Source organism: Onychomys torridus, chromosome 16 (genome assembly GCF_903995425.1).
Source record: "Onychomys torridus chromosome 16, mOncTor1.1, whole genome shotgun sequence".
Taxonomy (NCBI): Eukaryota; Metazoa; Chordata; class Mammalia; order Rodentia; family Cricetidae; genus Onychomys; species Onychomys torridus.
In genome coordinates this window covers 21,275,086-21,295,869 of record NC_050458.1, presented here as the reverse complement: position 1 = coordinate 21,295,869, position 20,784 = coordinate 21,275,086, and the positions used below count along the sequence as shown (strand labels likewise).

The window sequence follows — 20,784 nt, the reverse complement described above, 5'->3', positions numbered from 1 at the left end:
AGAGTCTCTGCTTTTGTTTCCACAGAAATCGAGAGGCTGTGGATTTGTTCCAGATTAAGATACATCAGGTTTGATCAGCCAAGACCACCTGAAAGGTCTCCAATGACACCATGGCCCAGATGATCCGACATCCAGAATGGTTTCAAGGCAACTGGCTCAGAGGTTCACTCTAATGGACTACTCCATAATCCTAAAATTTTCTTTGTGTCCCCATAAGATACAGTGCCCCTCTCCAGCAGGAAGTAGTAAGAAAAACTACGCCCACATTCCCAAAATTATCAAGCTGGCTTTGGAGATGGAATTGGCTCACTCCTTCTCTAAACCCAGACATATTGCTAAAAGAAAAGGTTAAGAGATTCTTGTGTCCCAAATCAGAAGAGCCCTCTGGTGTGGGACAGAGAAAAACCAATATATTTATTTAAATTGGGTTGATTATAAATGCGATCTCTTTCTAAAGATAAAAAGGGGATATGATATCGATATGATAGGATGAAAGGGTAGATTAATAAACTTACTTCTAAAAGAGCAACAACTCATTTAAAATGTTTTACATTGGTATAGATTTTAGTCTATTGATACAAACTTAAAGTTAATTTTGTTATACTGTGTGTATATTTCTACTCCTGTTTAAGGTATTATGTTTGTATAGCTCATTTTAAATTGAAATGGATAATTAAAAATAGATTAATAATTAGTCATCTATGATAATCATACTCATAGCCATGTTAGTTAAGTCTTCTAGATATACATAGAGATATTTCAGATAGATAGGTAATCTTCAAATACTTCAAAGACCTACAGAATATGGCATTTAAAATACTTTTAAAATTTAGACTTTCTGGACAGTGAGACATGTCTGCTCCTGGCAGCACCAATTTACTTCAGAGAGGAAGATGGGCATTAAAGACACTTCATATGGGATTTATCTTCACCTTGACAAAAATAGCCATTTGGGCAAGAAACTGTTCTTGCCTGGACTGCTTGATGGACTGTACATACAGGACCCTTAGAAAGGTGACCACTAAACTTTGCTTGACAAAATGGTCCTTCAGGTTCCTGCTTTGCAGAGGAAACTGCCAGACGTTCTACAGGACACTGAGAGAAGTGACCAAGAGACTCTAGCCCTGTGGGCTAAAGACAAATGCCCCAACTTTACAAAGGAACATTAGGTGACTGTCCAGGCTGCCAGCTGTCTCTGTCTACCCTGCAAGACCCCCGAAAAATGCTTGCATCCTTCTCCCGGTTCTCAGGTAATATTATATCCTTCTGAGGTCTTTGATGTAGTTGAAGACTAGATAGTTATAATTTCCTCAGTCATGATAAAAGATAAGTTAGATATAAAACCTTAGACTCACAAATATAAGATAGATAGGATATCTTCTTTAATATTGTAACTGTAATTCTTGCTTGATAATTGGTTTGTTATATGTAATTGTACTATGTAAAAGTTAAAACCCTCCTTAAAAAAAAGAAAAGGGGAAGTGCTGTGGATATTGCTCTGTGTAAATAAAGTTCTGATTGGCCAGTGGCCAGGCAGGAAGTATAGGCGGGACAAGAGAGAGGAAAATTCTGGGAAGTAAAAGGCTAGGGAGACATTGCCAGCTGCCTCCAGGAGAAGCAACATGTAAAGACACTGGTAAGCCACGAGCCATGTGGCAAAGTATAGATTAACAGAAATGGGCTAATTTAAGATAAAAGAAGCAGATAACATGAAGCCTGCCACGGCCATACAGTTTCTAAACAATGTAAGTTTCTGTGTGCTTACTTGGTTAGGTCTGAGAGACTGTGGGACTGGCGGGTGAGAGAGATTTGTCCTGACTCTGGGCCAGGCAGGAAAACTCCAACTACAGATGGGCTTAAAGATGCGCTGGGGAGTTAGTTGACTCAATCAGGGAAATGTTTGCCAGGAAAGCATGAGGAACTGAGTTCAGATCCCTGCCCCCTTGTGAAAGGCCCCTATGGTGGTATACACCTGCAATCCCAGTGCTGGGAAGGTGGAGACAGGAGGGTCCCTGGAGTGTGTGTGCAGCCAGTCTAGCCAATCGATGAGCTCCAGATTCAGTGAGAGACAGTCCCCAAGAACAGACAGTGAGAAAAATTCCTGCAGATGACTTCTGGCCTCCATATGCAATTGCAAACACCCAGATGCATCCTCCCAGTCCGGGGTGTGTGTGTCTGTGTCTGTGTCTGTGTGGTGTGGTACATGCCATTGTTCATGGGGGTGTCAGCACATACCAAAAGACGGCATCTTGTCCCCAGGTACCAAAATTATAGGCAGCTGTGAGCCACCAGATGTAGGGGCTAAGAATCAAATATGGATCCTCTGGAAGAGCAGCAAGTACTTCGAACTGCTGAGCCATTTCTCCATCCCCAGAAGTGTTTAAGAAACACCTCTAGCTCTCTCTCTGAGGGTCTATATTAACCATTTATACTTGTCTATATCTCATGTCCCCAGTTTTACAATGGAATTAATTATATCTGCTGGGTATATCACTCAAAATTGTAAGCATAACAATATATAAGATGCTGGGTGGTGGCGGCACATGCCTTTCATCCCAGTACTCAGAGGCAGAGGCAGGTAGATCTCTGAGTTCGAGGCCAGCCTGGTCTACAGAGCAAGTTCCAGAACTACACAGAGAAACCCTGTTTGAAAAACAAAAACAGCAAAAAAGAAAAAAGAAAAAAAGATGCTTTGTGAGCTCTAGAGGCCAGACAAGGTGAACAGGCTGGCTATTGTCGCTTGCCATTAAGCAGCTCTCTCATGCCAGGAGTTCAGAGGCTCCCAGAAACAACTTGGCAAGTCCTTTGTACATTCAACAATATTCACTGTGCCAGGCACTGAGAAAGAACAAAAGAACCATCCTGGGACACATGGCAGAGAAGATAGAACACACAGAAGGGCCCTGACCCACTGGAGATGGTTTTGCCCTCTGATTCCTCTTTGGTCATGTAGAAGAGAAAATGGAGCCAAGCAGTGGGAAGATCTGAGCGTGCTCATCTGTTACCATTCTTCAATCTGGTCCAAAGCCCTAAGCAGGATAAATAGGCTGGTGGCTGGAGAGAGAATTCTTACTGCCAAGAAAGCCAAGGTCCTTTGGATAAAAATAAAAGAGCCCACCTAAGACAAATAGGATATTCACCAGACATAGAGGGGATGTAAACCTACATTAAATCATGTGAAACAGGACTGAGAAGTCATTCCTAGATTTGAAGATGATCAAGTTAATTCAAAGTGTTCTCTTCAACAACTAGGTTAGGTAAGATTATAATATTACAATGCTTCTCCTTTTCCTTTCCTCTTCCCAAATCCTCCCCATACACTACTTCCCACTGTCCTTCAAATTCATGACCTCAAATGGATGGAACCAGAGACAAAAAATCATCTTCAGTGAGGTGACCCAGACCCAAAAAGATGAACATGGTGTGTACTCACTCATAAGTGGATATTAGGTGTGAAGGATAACCAGGCTACAGTCCACAGCCCCAGAGAGGCTAGGTAACAAAGAGAGCCCAAAGAGGGATGCAAGGATTCCCTGGGAAGAGGAAATAGAAGAGACCTTCTGGGTAAACGGGGCGAGCACGGAGTGGGGTGGGGTGAGAACATGAGGGATTGGGTTGGGTGGGTTAGGGGTAGGACAGAGGGGGAGAGTAATGAAAGAGATGTCTTGATGCAGGGGTGGGAGGATGGGGGATGGGATCTGGGACTAGGGAGAAACCTGGTTGCAGTGAAACTCCCAGGAACCCATAAGGATGACGCCAGCTAAGACTACTAGCAATAGTGGAGAGGGTGCCTGGATTGGCCTTCTGTAATCAGACTGATGACTAGCCTAATTGTCATCAGAGAACCTTCATCTGTAACTGATGAAAGCAGATGCAGAGATCCACAGCCAAGCACTGGGCTAAACTTTGGGAATCTTGCTGAAGAGAGGAAGTAGGGATTGTATGAGACAAGGGTGGCCAAGGTCACACCTGGGGAACCCACAGAGACAGCTGACCTGAGATCATGGGCGCTCACAGACTCTAAACCAACAGCTAGGGAGCCTACCTGGGACTGACCTAGGCCCTCTGCATATGTGTGACTGTTGTTGGTCTGTTTGTGGAACTCCTAGCAGTGGAATCAAGACCTGTCCCCGGCGCATGAGCTGGCTTTTGGGAACCTATTCCCCATGCTGGGTTGCCTTGCCCAGTCTTGATGCAGTGGGGAGGAGCTTGTTCCTGCCTTACCTTGATATGCCATGCTTTGTTGACTCCCATGGGAGGCCTGCCTCTTTCTGAACAGAGATGGAGAAGGAGTGGATGGGGGGAGGGTAGGAGAAGGAGGGAGGAGGGACCAGGAGGAGTGGAGGGAAGGGAAACTGTGATCAGGATATAAAATAAGTGAAAAAAAATTTTTTGAGCTGAGGATCGAACCCAGGGCCTTGCGCTTGCTAGGCAAGCACTCTACCACTGAGCTAAATCCCCAACCCAATAAATGAAATTTTTTAATGAATCAAAAATTCATGGCCTCTTCTTTCATTAATTGTTAATGCATACATATATGTATATGTATATACATAAATATTTCAAGTATAACCTACTCAGTTCATAGAATATGACCTGTATGTATGTTTTTAGGGCTGACCATTTAGAACTGGACAACGAATTAGTGTGCTTTTCCCTGGGGAAGACCATTCCCCACTTTGAGGTTTCCTGGGTTAATTATAATTCTTTGTGAGCTTTTTCCCACCCACTTGGGCATGTTCACTGACCAGTGTCAGCCTTGTTCAGTTCACATTAGGGCTGTCACATCGGCGAGACTTTATGGATGTAGCCTCTGACATTTCTAGGAGACACAATCTCACAGCAAACTCCCTGATCCTCTGGCTCTTAACAATCTTTTCAACCCCTCCTCTTCCACTATGTTCCCCGGGCCTTAGATGCAGAGTGTTTTGTAGATGTATCCCATTGGGACTGAGCTCCACAACTCTGCATTTGATTGGTTTTCCTTTTCTACTGCTCTCCATCTGTTGCAAAGAGAAATTTTCCTTGATAAGGAATAAGAAGTTCTGTAGGTACAAGGACAAATGTTTATAGATTGTTGTTAGGGATTATGCTGGCTTAATAAATTAGTGGTTGTAGATTTTCCTCTAGTAACCATGACTTGACTAAGCACTGAGTAGGTAGCTAGGTTTCTAGCACCAGGCATGACTTCTTTCTTGTTGAGTACAATCAGAGAGCTGTTTGGTTACTGCTGCACTCTTAGGTTATGGTGCCATGCTGGTAGTTGATGTGGTTCATCAGCATCATCATTGGGTAGGACTGTTGGTTACCTCCCTCCTTTGGAAGCTTCCGTGGCTTCTTCTGGTACCATGAAAGCTAATCCTCAGGAAGGAGGCATTAAGGTCAGATCCACATCAAGGGTCTTATTTAGAGAACACCAGGGATCCTGGCCCCAAAGCAGGATCTTATGCTTATGTCTGTCTGTGGGTCCCAGTACACTTTCAATAAAACTTTACAGAAAATTCTCTACCTTGACAAGTTACAAATCCTCTGCCACATTTGACAGTAAGCTGTATTCTGGGGTGAATGTTTACTCACTCATGTGATCTCAATACAGGGAAATGAAAAGGATTTAGGACTTATTGTCAGCCAAGTGGCAACATTGCTAGGATTTAGGTTTCTGGATTCAAATTGCAGCTGTGATTTATTAGTTGAACCTTGGACAAGAAACATACCTTGCCCGTCCCTTTACCCCCACCATAAAACAGGGACAATATCTAAATTGGCCATGCTATAGTAATTCAATAACCTCTACTACTCAGGCTCTCCGATGAGAATTTTGCAATCAGTAAATACCTACTGTTATTATCTTAAAAGGAGAACAATGAAAGGAGCACTTATCTCGAGAGACATTCATGTGTAAATGTTAGAGACACCCCTAAAGAAGGGTCCTATGGAAAATACGGTAGGAAAAAAAAATTCCTTTAGTTCTAAAACTATAAATAAGATATCTGAATAGATTGCCAACTATCCCTTTTAATGCTATAAAAGTATCTGAATCTTAGAAAATAACAAATGTGCTGAATTCATAGAAAGATCCCCTAAACAAGGAGAATGCATACAATGAAAGAGTCTATTTCAATGGTCCCAAAGTTTGTTCCAAACATGATCCAGCAACCAGAAGCCGAGGTCTGTGAGGCCACAGCGGGGCCACTTAGGGTCAAATACATATTAAATATCTTTGTCCTCGTCCTGATTTCACGAGCAATCTGAAGAAATAGCTTCACTTGTAACTTGAGATGCTGAGTATTAGTGACGAGAAAGTAAATGGCAGGCACAGAGAGCCATGGAATATTGGTTAACTCACACACACACAAAACAAAACAAAACAAAACCAAACAAAACCAAACAAACAAAACCAAAGCCATGGTCCCTCTCTACCTCCTCCTGGGTCTTCCACATCTTAGGCAACCATGTACATCTGAGACACATCCCTGGCCTCTATAATTTTCAGCAAATGTTCACCATATAATTGGCTAGGCACAGGTGGGCCAGGCTGGAAGAGATGCAAATGTAGCTGGCAGGGAGGTCAGTGCTAGAGTCCTGGAAGCAAGTGCAAGCCCTGTGTTCACAACTAACATTGAATCTTAGTTCTTAATCCTCTTGATCCTTTGTCTGGCTTTTTTTTTTTTTTTTTTTTTTTTGAGACAGGGTTCCTCTGTGTAGCTTTGCGCCTTTCCTGTATCTCACTTTGTAGACCAGACTGGCCTCGAACTCACAGAGATCCTCCTGGCTCTGCCTCCTGAGTGCTGGGATTAAAGGCATGCGCCATCACTGCCCGGCTTTGTCTGGCTTCTTAAACCCTCACTGTAGCCCCTACTCCCACCCCCTGCCACCCACTGTATAGCAGGTGACACTTGTGCATCTTTTATGTGACAAATATGTGTTTTCAGAATGTTCAAAGCCTTGTAAGGCAACCAGGATTAAGGAATGGCATTGTCTTGGAGATCCTTTCTAAAAATGTTGCCCTGGATTAAAAATAAGGATGGTTAGAAGAGCAAGAGGCCAGAGAACAGGAGACTACCGCTGAGACACACCTCCTGAGAGGCTCCAGACTTGTCAACTGACTACTCCTGTGCTATGTGTGGCATGTTCCAGCTTCCAGAAGGCTGAGAGATGGTCCTCACAGATCCTGCTCCATGAAGCGCTCGCTCGCTCTCAGTACTGATGGCCTGACATGACCCCAGCCTTCCCCCATGCACAGCATGTACAAGGCTGAATCCTTAGATTCAGCAACAGTCACATCTAATCAAATAAGGAAAAGGCCATGGGCGTCACTTGATGGCAAACGTCAAATAGCACCCTTCTGTTCTCACTTCTGGAGTTTTGTTCAATGGTCTTAAGTACAGGAAATACGATTTTGATAAAGAAGTAAGAAGCTTATGAAACCAACTTTGATTCAGGCGAAGAGAAAGGCAACTATATGACAGAATTTTCTCCTATTAAAAGGAATGGTTATGTAACCAGCCCACATGGAAGAGCCCCACTGGAGTTGACACGGTAAAAGACAGGTAGATGAGCTGCTGAGGAAGCTCAGGTTATACAGCCCCTGCCCGGTGTTCTATTCTCAGCACCATATACAACAAGGCAAAGTGGCACACAGTTGTAATCCCAGCAGGAAGAGGCAGAAGGGTCAGAAATTCAAGGTCATCCTGTGCCTAGGTAGGGCTTGGATTCAGCATAAGATCCTTTCTCACAGTGAATAAACAAAGAAACAAGCCAGCAACGTAAAGACTGATAGAGCCCACTTCCTTTTTCCAAGTCAAGTTAAGATGGCAGCGGACCTACTTTTCATACAGCCTCTGTCCTCTCATGAAGGCCTTCACTTCGTTGTCCCGTGGGAAGGTACCGTCGTCCTTTCTGAAGCGGTAGAAGAGTTTTACATCCTTGAATTCCTTGTGCTCGTCACACACTGAAACAATCCACACAGGGGGCGGAAATGAAAATCTTACAAGAGACAGAAGATTCAAATCCAGCTCATCGCTTAATTCTGGGTCACACACGTATCTACTGAGTGTTCTCGCTCAGTGCTGTGAGCATCACCGCCGCCGCCATCATCATCATCATCATCATCATCATCATCATCATGTATTGAAAGGCTCACAAAGTTCACTTCATCACTTATCCCAGAGTCTTCAGAAGCATGAACACTGGAACAATGTGAGCCTCAAAGAATGTAAAGCAAAGCTAGATGAGGTGGCACACACCTCTAGCCCCTGTACTCAGGAGGTTAAGACAGAGAATCACTAGTTTGAGGCCATCTGGAGCTACAGGGTATGGCCCTTTTGTCAGAATACCAAAAGTGATATAAAGAGAAACATGAGCATATAACTAAAGGATGCTGGGGATTTGTTAGGTTAAAGGATGTTAGGGACAGGTTAAGGGAAAACTGTAGTGGGAATGTGATGGAGGAGTCCTGGAGACCCCAGCTTTGAGAAATCGAAGCTTCCCTGAACTATTTGTAAGTAGAACCCTAACACTGAGAGGAACAAAAATAAGGAGAATTGGGGTTGGGGATTTAGCTCAGTGGTGGAGCAAGCGCAAAGCCCTGGGTTCGATCCTCAGCTTTAAAAAAAAAAAGAAAGGAGAATTTTTACCTTAGCTTAGAGGAACAACATTGTCCAAGTGTCTAGGCCAGGCTGAGACATCAAGAACATACTGTCTTAGGGTTTCTACTGCTGTGCTAAAAGCAACTTGGGGAGGAAGTGGTTTATTATATCTTACACTTCCAGCTAACAGTCCCTCACTGAAGGAAATCTGGACAGGAACTGAGGCAGAAGTCATAGAAGAATGCTGCTTACTGGGTTGCCCTTGATGGTTTGCTCAGCCTACCTTCTGATACCACCCAAGACCACTATCCAGATGTGGCACTGCCCATAGTGAGCTGGGCCACCACCCACATCAATTTTCAATTTAAAAACGCACCACAGGCTTGCCCACAGGGCAATATGGAAGCAGTTTCTTAATTGAGGTTCCCCTCCCTAAATGACTCTAGTTTGTGTCAAATCAACAGAAAACTAGCCAGCATGCACATGCTCATGAATGTTCATTGAACCATTGAGAGGGTGACGGTTTGAGTGGTAATGGCCCCATCGGCTCATATATCTGCTTAGTCCCCAGTGGTTGAACTATTTAGGAAAGATTGGGAGGTGGGTTCTTGCAGGAGATGTGTCACTGGGGGTGGCCTCTGAGGTTTCAAAAGCCCACTCCAGGCCCAGTGTCTCTCTTTCTGCTTTCTACCTGCTGATCACGATGTAAAACTCTTAGCTACGACTCCAGCCAGCACCAGCTCTGTCTAGCCATGACGACCGTAGACAAACCCTCAAAATCTGTAAGCAAGTCCCATTTAAATTCTTTCCTTTATAAAGTTGCCTTGGTAGCTAGGCGGTGGTGGTACACGCCTTTAATCCCAGCACTCGGGAGGCAGGGCCAGGCAGTGAGTTCGAGGCCAGCTTGATCTACAGAGTGAGCTCCAGAACAGTAGAGAAACCCTGTCTCGGGGGAAAAAAAAAAAAAAAAAAAAGTTGCCTTGGTCATGGTGTCTCCTCCTAGCAAGAGAACAATAACTAAGACAGAGTAACAGCCAAAACTTAAAAACAACCCAAATGTCCCTTAACTGAACAGCTAAAGGTACAATGAATGACCTATCCATGGCACACTATACATCCAACAATATACATAGTATACCATACGTACAACAGCAAAATGAACAGCCAGAGATATGGATCTTGAGATCAGGGAAGAGATCATAAGGGAGTTGGAAAATAGAGGGGATCACCAATACATGTGCTAAGAAGGCAGATGAAGAGCTAACTCAGAGAGAGAGAAGAATCAGGTGGAGGTGGGGAGTGGGGACAGGTATGAACAGTGTAGTATGTTATCACAAAATAACAAAATACGACACACATTTATGAAGATAGCACGTGGGAACCTTGGTTTGTCTGCTAACCTAAAAAACAATAATTTCAGAAGTAGACTGTCAACACTGGTGAATTTGACACACAGCATGCTGATCAAGTTGCAAAGAGTAAACATGCATCATTTTGAAGGCTCAAATATGGAAAGCATATGAAAATAAACCAAGAATCTGTTGGAGGCAGGATGCATTGGGAAGAGGTACTGAAGAGATAATTTAAAGTAAAATGTTGATTTGTTTACGAATTAACATTTGATTTTGTGGACACGGGGTCTCACATAGCCCAAGCTGGCCTCAAACTCATTATTTTAGCCAAGGATGGCCTCAAACTTCTGATCCCCCTGCCTCTGCATGTGCTATCACTTCTTCCTCTTACTATGCAATGGGTGTGGTCTTCAACACCTCACTCACCATGATGAATGATGCCCCGGTCGGCTAGTTTCTGCATGAGTTTTATTGCCGTCTCTCGGTCGGAGGCCTCCTTGTGTTCAATCAACCAGTCAATGAGTTCTTTCGCGACAAAGCAGTTTGGGTAGGTTTTGAGATGGTGCCGTCTATCTTTAATAACCTTTTCTTCATGGAGCCTCAGCCTAAAAAGATGAACAAGAACGTGAGGAAGGTTGATGGCAAGGGGAATTCCTAAACCAATCCCTTGGAGAAGTAACTAAACACGTTGGAGACTTCCATCCAGTCAGAACCCTCTCTTCATCAGAGATCACTCACAGTCCTCCAATATTTGCATCCACACAATCATATGACATATGTGCATTCATTCACTCATTCATATGACAAAGACCCAGGCATGCCCATGATCTACCCATCAGGGACTTGTAGGCACTAGAGGCATGCATGCATCAGAAAACACAGCCAAACTTTGAAGCTCATCTTTGGGGGCATTTTTTTTTTCTTCAGTACGGACTAGAGCTATTTTTTGTTTCTGGATTGGTTTGTTTTTGAGACAGGGTCTCTGGTCACAAACTTGATTTGCAGTCAAGGATGACCTTGGATTTCTGATCTTCATGCCCCCGCCTCGGACTCCAGGCTTGTGCCACCACTTCTAGTTTACTGGAGCTAATCTTTGTGAGAGGTTTACTGCTTTCCACAAGTTGATCTGAGCACTTTACAGTGAGTGAGTCGCTCACACGATGCTCACAACAACCCACCAGCAGTTAGTACTGCCCTTGTTCTTTTACAGCAGACTGAGGTTTGTTGCAGAATATTATTGTAACTAGGCAAAGATGTGTTACATTTGTTTGTGCTGAGGAATATTAAGTTAACTGTTTAAAGGTATGTTACTTTTGTTTATGCTTCGTTTGTTTAATTATGTAAGATGTGTTGCATTTGTTTCACCTTGCCTGTTTAAGGCACCTGACTGGTCTAATAAAGAGCTGAATGGCCAATAGATAAATAGAGAAAATGATAAGCAGGGCTGGCAGGGAAAGAGAATAAACAGAAGGAGAAATCTAGGCTTGAAAGAAGAATGGGAAGAACAAGAGAAGAAGGAGGAGGAGGAGAGAATGAGGGAAATGCTTGGGGGCAGAAGCCAGGCAGATGCCAGCCAGCAGACAGAGAGAAGCTGGGAAAGTAAGACATACATTAAGAAAGGTAATAAGGCAAAAGGTAGATAAAGAGAAACAGATTAATTTAAGTTAAAAGAGCTAGCCAGAAACGGGTCTAAGCTAGGACAAGCATTCAAAACTATTAAGTCTCTGTGTCATGATTTGGGAGCTAGTTGGTGGCTTAAAAGAAAAAGCCTGGTTCAGAGGTCCTTCAATTAAATGACTTGTCTAAACCCTCACGGCTAACAAGTCTTGAAAATGAGATCCGAGGCCTGTTGTTGTCCCTGAGTTCATCAGGCTGCCTCCAGCTAGAGATGGATAAATGAAAAGTCAAGGAGAAATCGATTAAAACTGTTGGGAAAAAAAAAAAATACAACTTACTTCCAGGCTGGTAAATTAGTGGGAAGGGCTTTGTGGGAACTTCCCCCACCTTTGCCATGATTTCACAAAGGAGTAATGGACCTGCCTTTTCTTTAAGATTTCTGCCATTTACAATATTTTTGTTGTTGTTTTTTTAAATCATCCTTACATTTCCTTTTTATTTCTCAAATGAAGGAATTGAATGGGTGACCCACAAGGTCACCTACCATCACTTACCTGATTTCTATGTTTCATGATGCATATTCTGAACAGTGCCGACAGTCTTGGGAAATGGAATGCCTCATAAAGGATTGCATGATTCTGACAAGTGATTTAAGGGCTCCCCTACCCTCTTCCAATAAAGTGGAGAGTTTGGATAGACTTTCTATCCTTGGCCATGTTGAGATTTAAAGGTGGGTATGCCAAGCAGAAACCCAGCAGAGTGGATCCCTCACAGGGATAGTTCTAATGAAAGAGACTGAGGGGCTGGAGTGTGGTGCTCAATGGAACAGTATGTGCCCAGCATGTGTAGATGACAGAGAGGGAGAAAGCCAGGTGGGAGTGGAGAGAAAGATCCTATTCTGGTCTAGTTTTTTGTTTGTTTTGTTTTGTTTTTTGATACAAGGTTTCATGTATTCCAGACTACTCTCCAAATCCATATGTAGCTAAGGACGACCTTGAACTTCTGAACCTCTTGCCTCTACCTCCCAAGTGATAAGAGTACAGGTAGGTACTACCATTCCCAATTTTTTTGTATGCCAGGCAAGTACTCTACCAAGGGACCTACATCCCAGTCTTCTGGGGGGAGGTAGGGTAGAGTCTTTTACCCCACTGCACTGGCAAAACATGCTATGTAGCTAAGGATGACCTTCAGCTCATGATTCTTCTGCCTCTACCCTCCAAGTGCTATTATTACAGAATGCATCACCATGCCTACTTTGAATGGGTTTTGATATCTCAGAAGGTGTCCCAAGCGGGGAGTATACCCAACCAAAATTTCTAAGGCTTAGGTGTTCTTTGCGATCCATCTGCCACAGACCAAATTGTATCCTCCTCAAATTCACACCTGTCCCCTCAGTTGACTTTTCAATCCCACATATTCTGTGATTTTGTTTAGTGAATGGGTTTCTAAAGATAGAATTAAGAACTGGGGATGGAGGTCAGAGACAGAACACTTACCTAGTACATGCAAAGGTCTAGAGAGCAGGCCCTAATCTACTATGACTGAAAATTGGGACATGGGCATATGAAGATACAGGGAGACTGTCACCATCTGCACATCAGGATGCCTCGGGAGGACAATGCACCTTGATCTTGTATTTCCAGGCTCCAGACTGAGATAAAATTTTAAACCACATAGTCCACTTGGCTATACAGGCCCAGCAAACTAACACAGCCACTGAAGGATGATGACTTCAAGACCTGGGAGTGGCCTGAGAAGGAAAGACTTCAGGACTCAGGCTCTGCAGGGGCCTAGGCAATGGAGATGGGGAGTAAGGGCCATCCCCAGAGGTAGGAACTACATAGAAAAAGGACAATGAGTTCAAGTGAGTATCTAGTCCATGACTAATGTCGTACAAAACATTTTCATTGGTGTTAAATGATCCACGCTCAAAGCCATTCACCTATCTGGAATCTCATTTTTCTCACTTGTAAAAGAAGGGTTTTAAACAAGTGAGTGATCATGTGATCTATGTATGGTTGATGTTGAAATTCCTGCTTAATCTAACAATTCATCCACCTCTTCTCTGCTAATTTCATTGACTTCTCTTGGGAAAACCATCCATCATCCGCTATCAATTCAAGCAGTTCATATGTGATTGGGCTTATCCCCAACATGTGACCCAGGCTTAGCCAATGATAGCATACTATTTATTCCTCAGGCTCTAAGTTTGGTTCATGAATGAGCATGTACTTTAGACAAGGCAATTGTGAGACTTTTTCTGTAAGTCCTGGTTGTTACTAGACTTTATATTTTATGCCTCAGATGAGTATGATGATGCCTACAATCCCCAGCACCAGAGTACTGTGGCAATCATGGGCTACATCACAAGGTCTTGTCTCAAACAAACAAAACAAACACTTGCAGCTACAGCTACTGGCCATTCCTGCCATGATATGGACTGCATGCCCAAGAAAATCTTTCAACACAGAACAAAGCAGTCATAATATAATAACAGACACAAACAGAGCAAGAGAAAAGTTCTGTCAGGCATGACAGAATATGCCTGTAATTTCAACACTGTGGGCAGGAGGCAGGAGGATTGTTAGTTTGAGGTCAGCCTAGGTTATGGAGCAAACTTATCACTAAAACGCAAAACAACAATAACAAAGAGAAATCTTTCCAATAACCCTACCTAAGCACCTGAAATCAATAGTCCACAAAGCCAGTGAACTTGTATTTAAGTAACATGAGCCACCATGTTGCCTACCCTTTGATGAGGTTAATTAGGTGTCTATTCTACCAAAAAGGTCCTAAATCTCCCACTGGATGATTTAATGGCTCTATGACACTGAATATTGCCACTTCTGTGCCTCCAGAATGGGGCCTTACCGTGTATTTTTATTACAATAAAATATTCTTTTATTACAAGCATGGCCCAAATGCTGCATAAGACCTACTTATACTAAAGAACAATTATTCATTAGCTCTGCACTTCAAATTTTATTGAGTACTCTCCATCTAATCTGGCAATCCTATAGGGGACATGTTTTATTAAACGCAGAAGTATATTAGGATTAATATTTTATAGGCACAAGAAAGGGATTTACATTGACAGGAAGGGACAATTTGAGTCCTTACTGCTTTCTTCTTGAGGGAAAACTGCTTTTATACTTTTGTTGAAAACACCTGACTCACTGTGTTTATCTCCTTCTTCCAGAAAGTACTTTGGCCCATGTGCTTGGAGCCAAACCCTAGCCTTGACGTACTGAGGACCAGGTGAGAGATACAACCTTAAAGATAGTGAACTTGGAAAGCTGATGCAGTGAAACTAGAGTACACAATCCCCAACTCTTACTATTGAGCCAAATGATTTGAAAACAGGCCTGGTGGGATGCTCAGCAGGTAAAGGTACTGTGCAAGTCTGGAAATCCGAGTTCGGTCCTTCAAACCATGTAACAGTGGGATGAAAAAACTTACTGCACAAAGTTGTTCTGACCTCCACATTTGCACCATGCCTATGCAGACAGACAGACAGACAGACAGACACACACACACACACACACACACAGAGAGATAATTATAATAATTTTTTTTAAAAAAGATGCAGATGTAAAACAGACAACAAATTTGGCTAGAAGTAACCAAACAAGGAAAGAGATAAAACCTAACTAACTCCATGTTTGTGTGAGTGTGTGTGTGAGAGAGAGAGTGTGAGTGTGTGTGAGTGTGTGTGTGTGTGTGTGTGTGTGTAGCTTTTTGACACAGGGTCTCAGTATATAGCCCAGGTTAGCCTCAAACATAGGACCCTCTGTCCTCAGTCTCTTGGAGTGTAGAAATTACAAACAAGCATGTTTAATGTCTGTAAATGTTTTTAAAAGTTGTGGGGCTGGAGGATAGGAAAGAGACTGAGGTCCCTAAGGCTTTACAGTGAAGCTTCAAAATTAGCATCTGAGAAAAACCTGTTAGCCAAGAGGAAAGATGGAAACCTAGTGCCAGATCTCCAGAACTGGTGGGAAACACTGGGGCAGGTACAGAGACACACCAGGGTCTAAAAGTGACCCATGACGCACAATACTAAAACATATACTCCTGCGAGGCAACTTAAAATGCTGATGAGACACCCACGGAACGAAGCCATATGTTGAACTACATGTAACAGAGCACACACAAGAAAGCCCACACTATGCCAGTGACCCGACAAACCTCCCTAGGGAACACAGAGTCTCCAATTCTTTGTGCCCACTACTTTTGAGTTTCTAAACTTTCTCCCCATTCCTATTCACTCCCTTCTTCAGAAATACATGGCTTTTATAATAACCCATCCCTGCTTCTGCTGCTGCCAACTGCAGCATATTTTGATCTGGGACACAAGAAGCCAGAATCCCTCGAGAGGTGCCCACTGATCGATCCCTGTGTCCACTGCTGTCACTGCCAGCCAGGGAAACTGGCAGAGGTTCCACAATGACAAGGTGGGCAATGACAAGCGAAAGATGGAACACAGAAGCCTTGGTGCTGTGTGGGACCATCTCCACCTAGCAAAATGAACCTAGGATGGGAAGCACAGAAGCAGGACTCCTTCCAGTTACCTTGGTCAATACTGTTAAGAAGGATAAGTGGTGCTGGTTACCTCGTGGAAAGGTCATGAGCCACGACAAAACCCACTATCTGAGCTTTATTGGCGGGGGGGGGGGGGGGGGGGGGGGGGGAAGCAAAAGAACCAGGCCTGGGGAGAAGCTCGTGCAGAGAGAGAAAGACAGAGAAGAAATAGTGGGGGGAGGAGATAACAGAGAAGGAGGGGGGTCTGTGTCCAACTTTTTAAGGGTTCCCGAGAACATGCGCTGATTGTGTGACCACCCCAAGCGCACTGAGGGCGGAAGACACAAGACCCCTTACTTAGCTCCTGAACTGCGCATGTGCAGTCACGCAGCTGGAGTGGCTGCAGAATCCCAACAATTACACTATGAGAAGGTAAAGAAAATCATTAGCTATCAAATTTAGGCCAGAAGAGCAAATGGCATGCGGAAACACCTTGCTGTGGTGGTCTGATTGAGAATGGCCCCCATAGGCTCATATATTAGAATGCTTAGTCACCCAGGAGTGGAGCAGTTTAGGAAGATTAGAAGGCATAGCCTTGTTGAGGAGGTGTGAAAAACCCACATGTTGCCCCCCCCCCACCTCCGGCCTCTATGCCTGTTGCCTGCCAACGGGATGTAAAGCTCTCAGCTACTTCTCCAGTGCCCTATCTGCCTACTTCCTGCCATGATGAACATGGACTAGCCCTCTAAAACCATAGGCAAGCCCCCAATTAAATGGTTTCCTTTACAGAAGGAAAAATAAACTTGAGGTATAGATAGAGACACATGTGTTACATATAAACATAAAGGTGAATTTTGTTGTTGTTGTTGGGTTTTTTGGTTTTTTGAGACAGTGTTTCTCTGTGTAGCTTTTAGAGCCTGACCTGGGTCTCGCTCTGTAGACCAGGTTGGCCTCATGAACTCACAGAGATCTGCCTGGCTCTGCTTCCCAAGTGCTGGGATTAAAGGCATGTGACACCACCACCAGCCCATAAAGGTGAATGTAATGGAAAATTCTAAAGCAAAATAATAACAACACACACACACACACACACACACACAACAGAAAAGAAGTAAGGGAGGGAGGGAGGGGCAGGGGAGGGAGGGAGAAAAAGAGAAAAAGGCAATCTGAAAGAAAACACAATTCAAAGAACAAAATTGTCCTAACATATAGTAAGCTGTTAACAAAAACAAGGGCAAGCAGGATGGATTAGTGGGTCAAAGCCTTTGGTGTGCAGCCCTGACGACCTGAGGTCAATCCCTGGAACCCATGGCATGAAGACAGAACTGACTCCCTAAGCCATATACTCACTGGCCTCCATGACTCCCTGCCTCCCCAAAAAAACACATAAAATTAAAAAAAAAAAAATAGAGCTTGAGAGTCCCCCTCTGTGCTAGGCACAGTGATGACTGCTTCATGGGTGCTGGTCCTTATGGTGACTCCCTAAATAATCCTAAAACTGCCAATGGTCCCTGCAGGCAGTTCCAATATTCAAGAAAATACTGTGGCCTAATTTTAAAAAGTTAGTTCTCGCAAGTTCACTGAAATCTTCAGGAGTCCCGCTAATGAATTCAGTGACAATAGCACTGAGTCATTTGCTGAACATGCTCAGAGTGGCAGAATGCAAAACACTAATTCTTAGACATGCTGTCTGTCAGGAATCCAAGAATAATGAAGGCCAATTTATTTAGAAATTCAAATGTGGAACAAAATGCCACATAATTCAGCGGAGGAGGAATGTGTAAGGAGCCAAGGGAGGCGTTTCAGCTCTTGTACACTTTCCAAATTAAAAAAAAAAAAAAATTATTAGGTTGTGTTTACCTTGAAATACTACAGAAGAGAACTTCATTACTAGCCTTCTGTGACCCCTGCGCCCAGGGCTAACTGGAACTTCTTTATTTCCACTGACTCATTCTGCACAGTGGGGAGCAGCATGCCACACCTGCCCCTCTGGCCTGATATCCCTCCAGCAGCTGACTTGTTTCGCATTTAAGAAAGCAACAGCTGGGGCTAGGGTTCAGTGGTAAAGAGTGTAAAAGCTCACCTAAGCAAATATGAGGCCCCGGGCTCACTCACCAGCGCTTGGAGGTTGGGGGTGGGGGGCAGGACGGGACTGTTTGGACTGGGCATGTTGACTAGCGGTAGAGCGTGTGCCTAGCATGCTAGAGGCCCCAGGTTCAATGCCCAGCATTGTAAAAAAGCCGGGCAGTGGTAGCACATGCCTTTAGTCCCAGCACTGGGAAGGCAGATCTCTGTGAGTTCGAGCCCAGCCTGGGCTACCAAGTGAGTTCCAGGAAAGGCGCAAAGCTACACAAAGAAACCCTGTCTCAAAAAAACAAACAAGAAGAAGAAGAAGAAGAGGAAGAGGAAGAGGAAGAGGAAGAGGAAGAAGAAGAAGGAACAACAGACCACACATGTAGCTTGGTCAGGTGGCTCATGCAGGAGGCCGGCATCAGGATTGCTGTGAATTAATAGCTAACCTGGGCTAGACTGTGAGTTCAAGGCTATCCTCTGCTGTCTAGTAATACACTGTCTCAAAAACAAAGGGAGTAGAGAAGGAAGCTTATTGAGGTAGCTCGGGGGTAAAGGGTCCTGGCAACTTGAGGAAACCAGGTAAGGGTGGAAAGTGACTCCACCAAGTTGTCATCTACAAATGTATTGTGGCATGCATGTCTGTCTGTCTGTCTGTCTGTCTGTCTCTCTCTCTCACACACACACACACACACACACACACACACACACACACCACATATGTTCTCTCTCTTTCGCGCACACACACTAATAATAACATTAAACTTTTAAAAATGGAAACAGATGGTAGTAGAGAAGGGGCAGAAAGCAGAGAGAGGGAAAAAATTATACCCAGGAATTTGGTAGATAAATGTTGATATTTTTAGATATGTTACCAGGGGTTACAGATTCTCAATACCTCTGCCACCATTTCTTTTCTTTTATAACTAGAAACAGAATTCTAAAAATGAGCAGTAAAAATGGAATACTCCAGGAAAAAACACTGCAATAAAGAGACACAAATTTCCACACTGCAAATATACCATGTTATTGTGCCTGGCACAGTGGATGATGAGATACTTGCTAGAGAAATGGAATGTGCAAGGGCACGCATAAAAATCATGTGGAGTGCAGACACTAAGAGACCACGGATGCCAACCCAGACTATTATACCCAGCAGAACTCTCAATCACCATAGACGGAGTAAACAAAATATTCCATGATAAAACCAGATTTAAACAATACCTGTCCACAAATACAGCCCTACAGAAAGCACTAGAAGGAAAAATCCAACCTAAAGAAGTTAAACACACCCATGAAAACTCAGGCAATAGATAATCCCACACCAACAAACACCAAAGAAGGAAAACACAACACAACCACAAAAAATAACAGAAATTAACAATCACTGGTCATTAATATCCATCAAGATCAATGGTTTCAACTCACCTATAAAAAGACACAGACTAATAGAATGTATAAGAAAACAGGATCCATCCTTCTTGCTGCATACAAGAAACACACCTTAACTTCCAAAATCTTATGGAGGAGCGAGAGCCTGGCTACCTGAGCAGGTGGTCCTGCCACATAACTTCATCATCATCTACTAATAGTGTGCAGTTTATCTAAATCTTTCTGGTTTTGTTTTAAAATGGGGTCTCACTGTGTGGCCCAGGCTAGTGTTGAATTCAAGATACTCCAGACTCAGCCTTGGGAGTCCTGGGATTATAGGTAAGTGCCACTACATAAGATAGACTTAATTTAAAAAACAACAGCAACAACAACAAAAAAACAACCAATGACTTGCTTCCACTTTTTCGGTAGGGTCTCATGACATAGCACTGTTATGAGATGTGCCCTGAGCTAGAGATTGTCTTGCCTCAGTTTTGGCCGTGTGGGGATTAAAATCCATGTCACTATGGTTAGTGTCAATGACTGTACCACCATTCTTGGCTCAGTGTGGGATCATATACCTCCATTTTAATGGTGACTAGCTTTTCTTCCTGTGTCTTAAGAAATAAAAGCAATTTGTTCTTACTCTTTTTCTTTTTGCAGTGTTAAAGATTGAACCCGGGGCCCTACACAGGGCAGGCAAGCTGTTTGCCTAGTCCTTGATGATTCATATTCTCTCTCTCTCATTCATATTCATATTCTCTCTCTCTCTCTCTCTCTCTCTCTCTCTCTCTCTCTCTCTCTCTCTCGTTTATCCGGGTGCCATTTTGAATAACCATGGCTCTGGAACACAAATTTAGGTTACTCCAAATTTCATGTCCTAATAAGTTTTTACAGAACAAAGACACATTGTTGGGTAGATCAAAGAGGCAGGTACAGCAGGATAGGGGAAGCTTTTCTACAGGCCCAAGATGTTATCTGATGCCATTCTTAACCTTTAGGTTGGTAGGAGTTAAGTTAGTAGATTCTAAAAGTTTTGTATCTCTTAATAGCTAGCTTCAGTACAGAGCTGGGCAAGGGATGGCTGTTCTGAGTGCTAGAACTAGCCCAAGATAAGGGGATTAGCCTCTGAGTCTACAGACACAGTTTCTTTTCGGGAGTTCTTGTTCATAGTGTCCCTTGTTGCCTAAGCATCACATTTTGTGTGTCTGGGAGCCACATATTATTTACTAAATATTATAAGGTCCCTCATAGCTAGAAACGCTCAT

General features: G+C 43.5%; 1 protein-coding gene across 1 annotated transcript in view; it reads right to left on the bottom strand.

The window, feature by feature from the left end:
- Positions 1-20,784, bottom strand: part of Deptor (DEP domain containing MTOR interacting protein) — a 155,261-nt gene that overhangs the window by 95,137 nt on the left and 39,340 nt on the right. Inside the window, exons 2-3 of the mRNA XM_036208305.1 lie at positions 10,367-10,545; positions 7,828-7,951 (exon numbers count right to left, since the gene is read on the bottom strand). Of these exons, the coding sequence (XP_036064198.1) occupies positions 7,828-7,951; positions 10,367-10,545 (303 nt within the window). The remainder of the gene's footprint in view (positions 1-7,827; positions 7,952-10,366; positions 10,546-20,784) is intronic.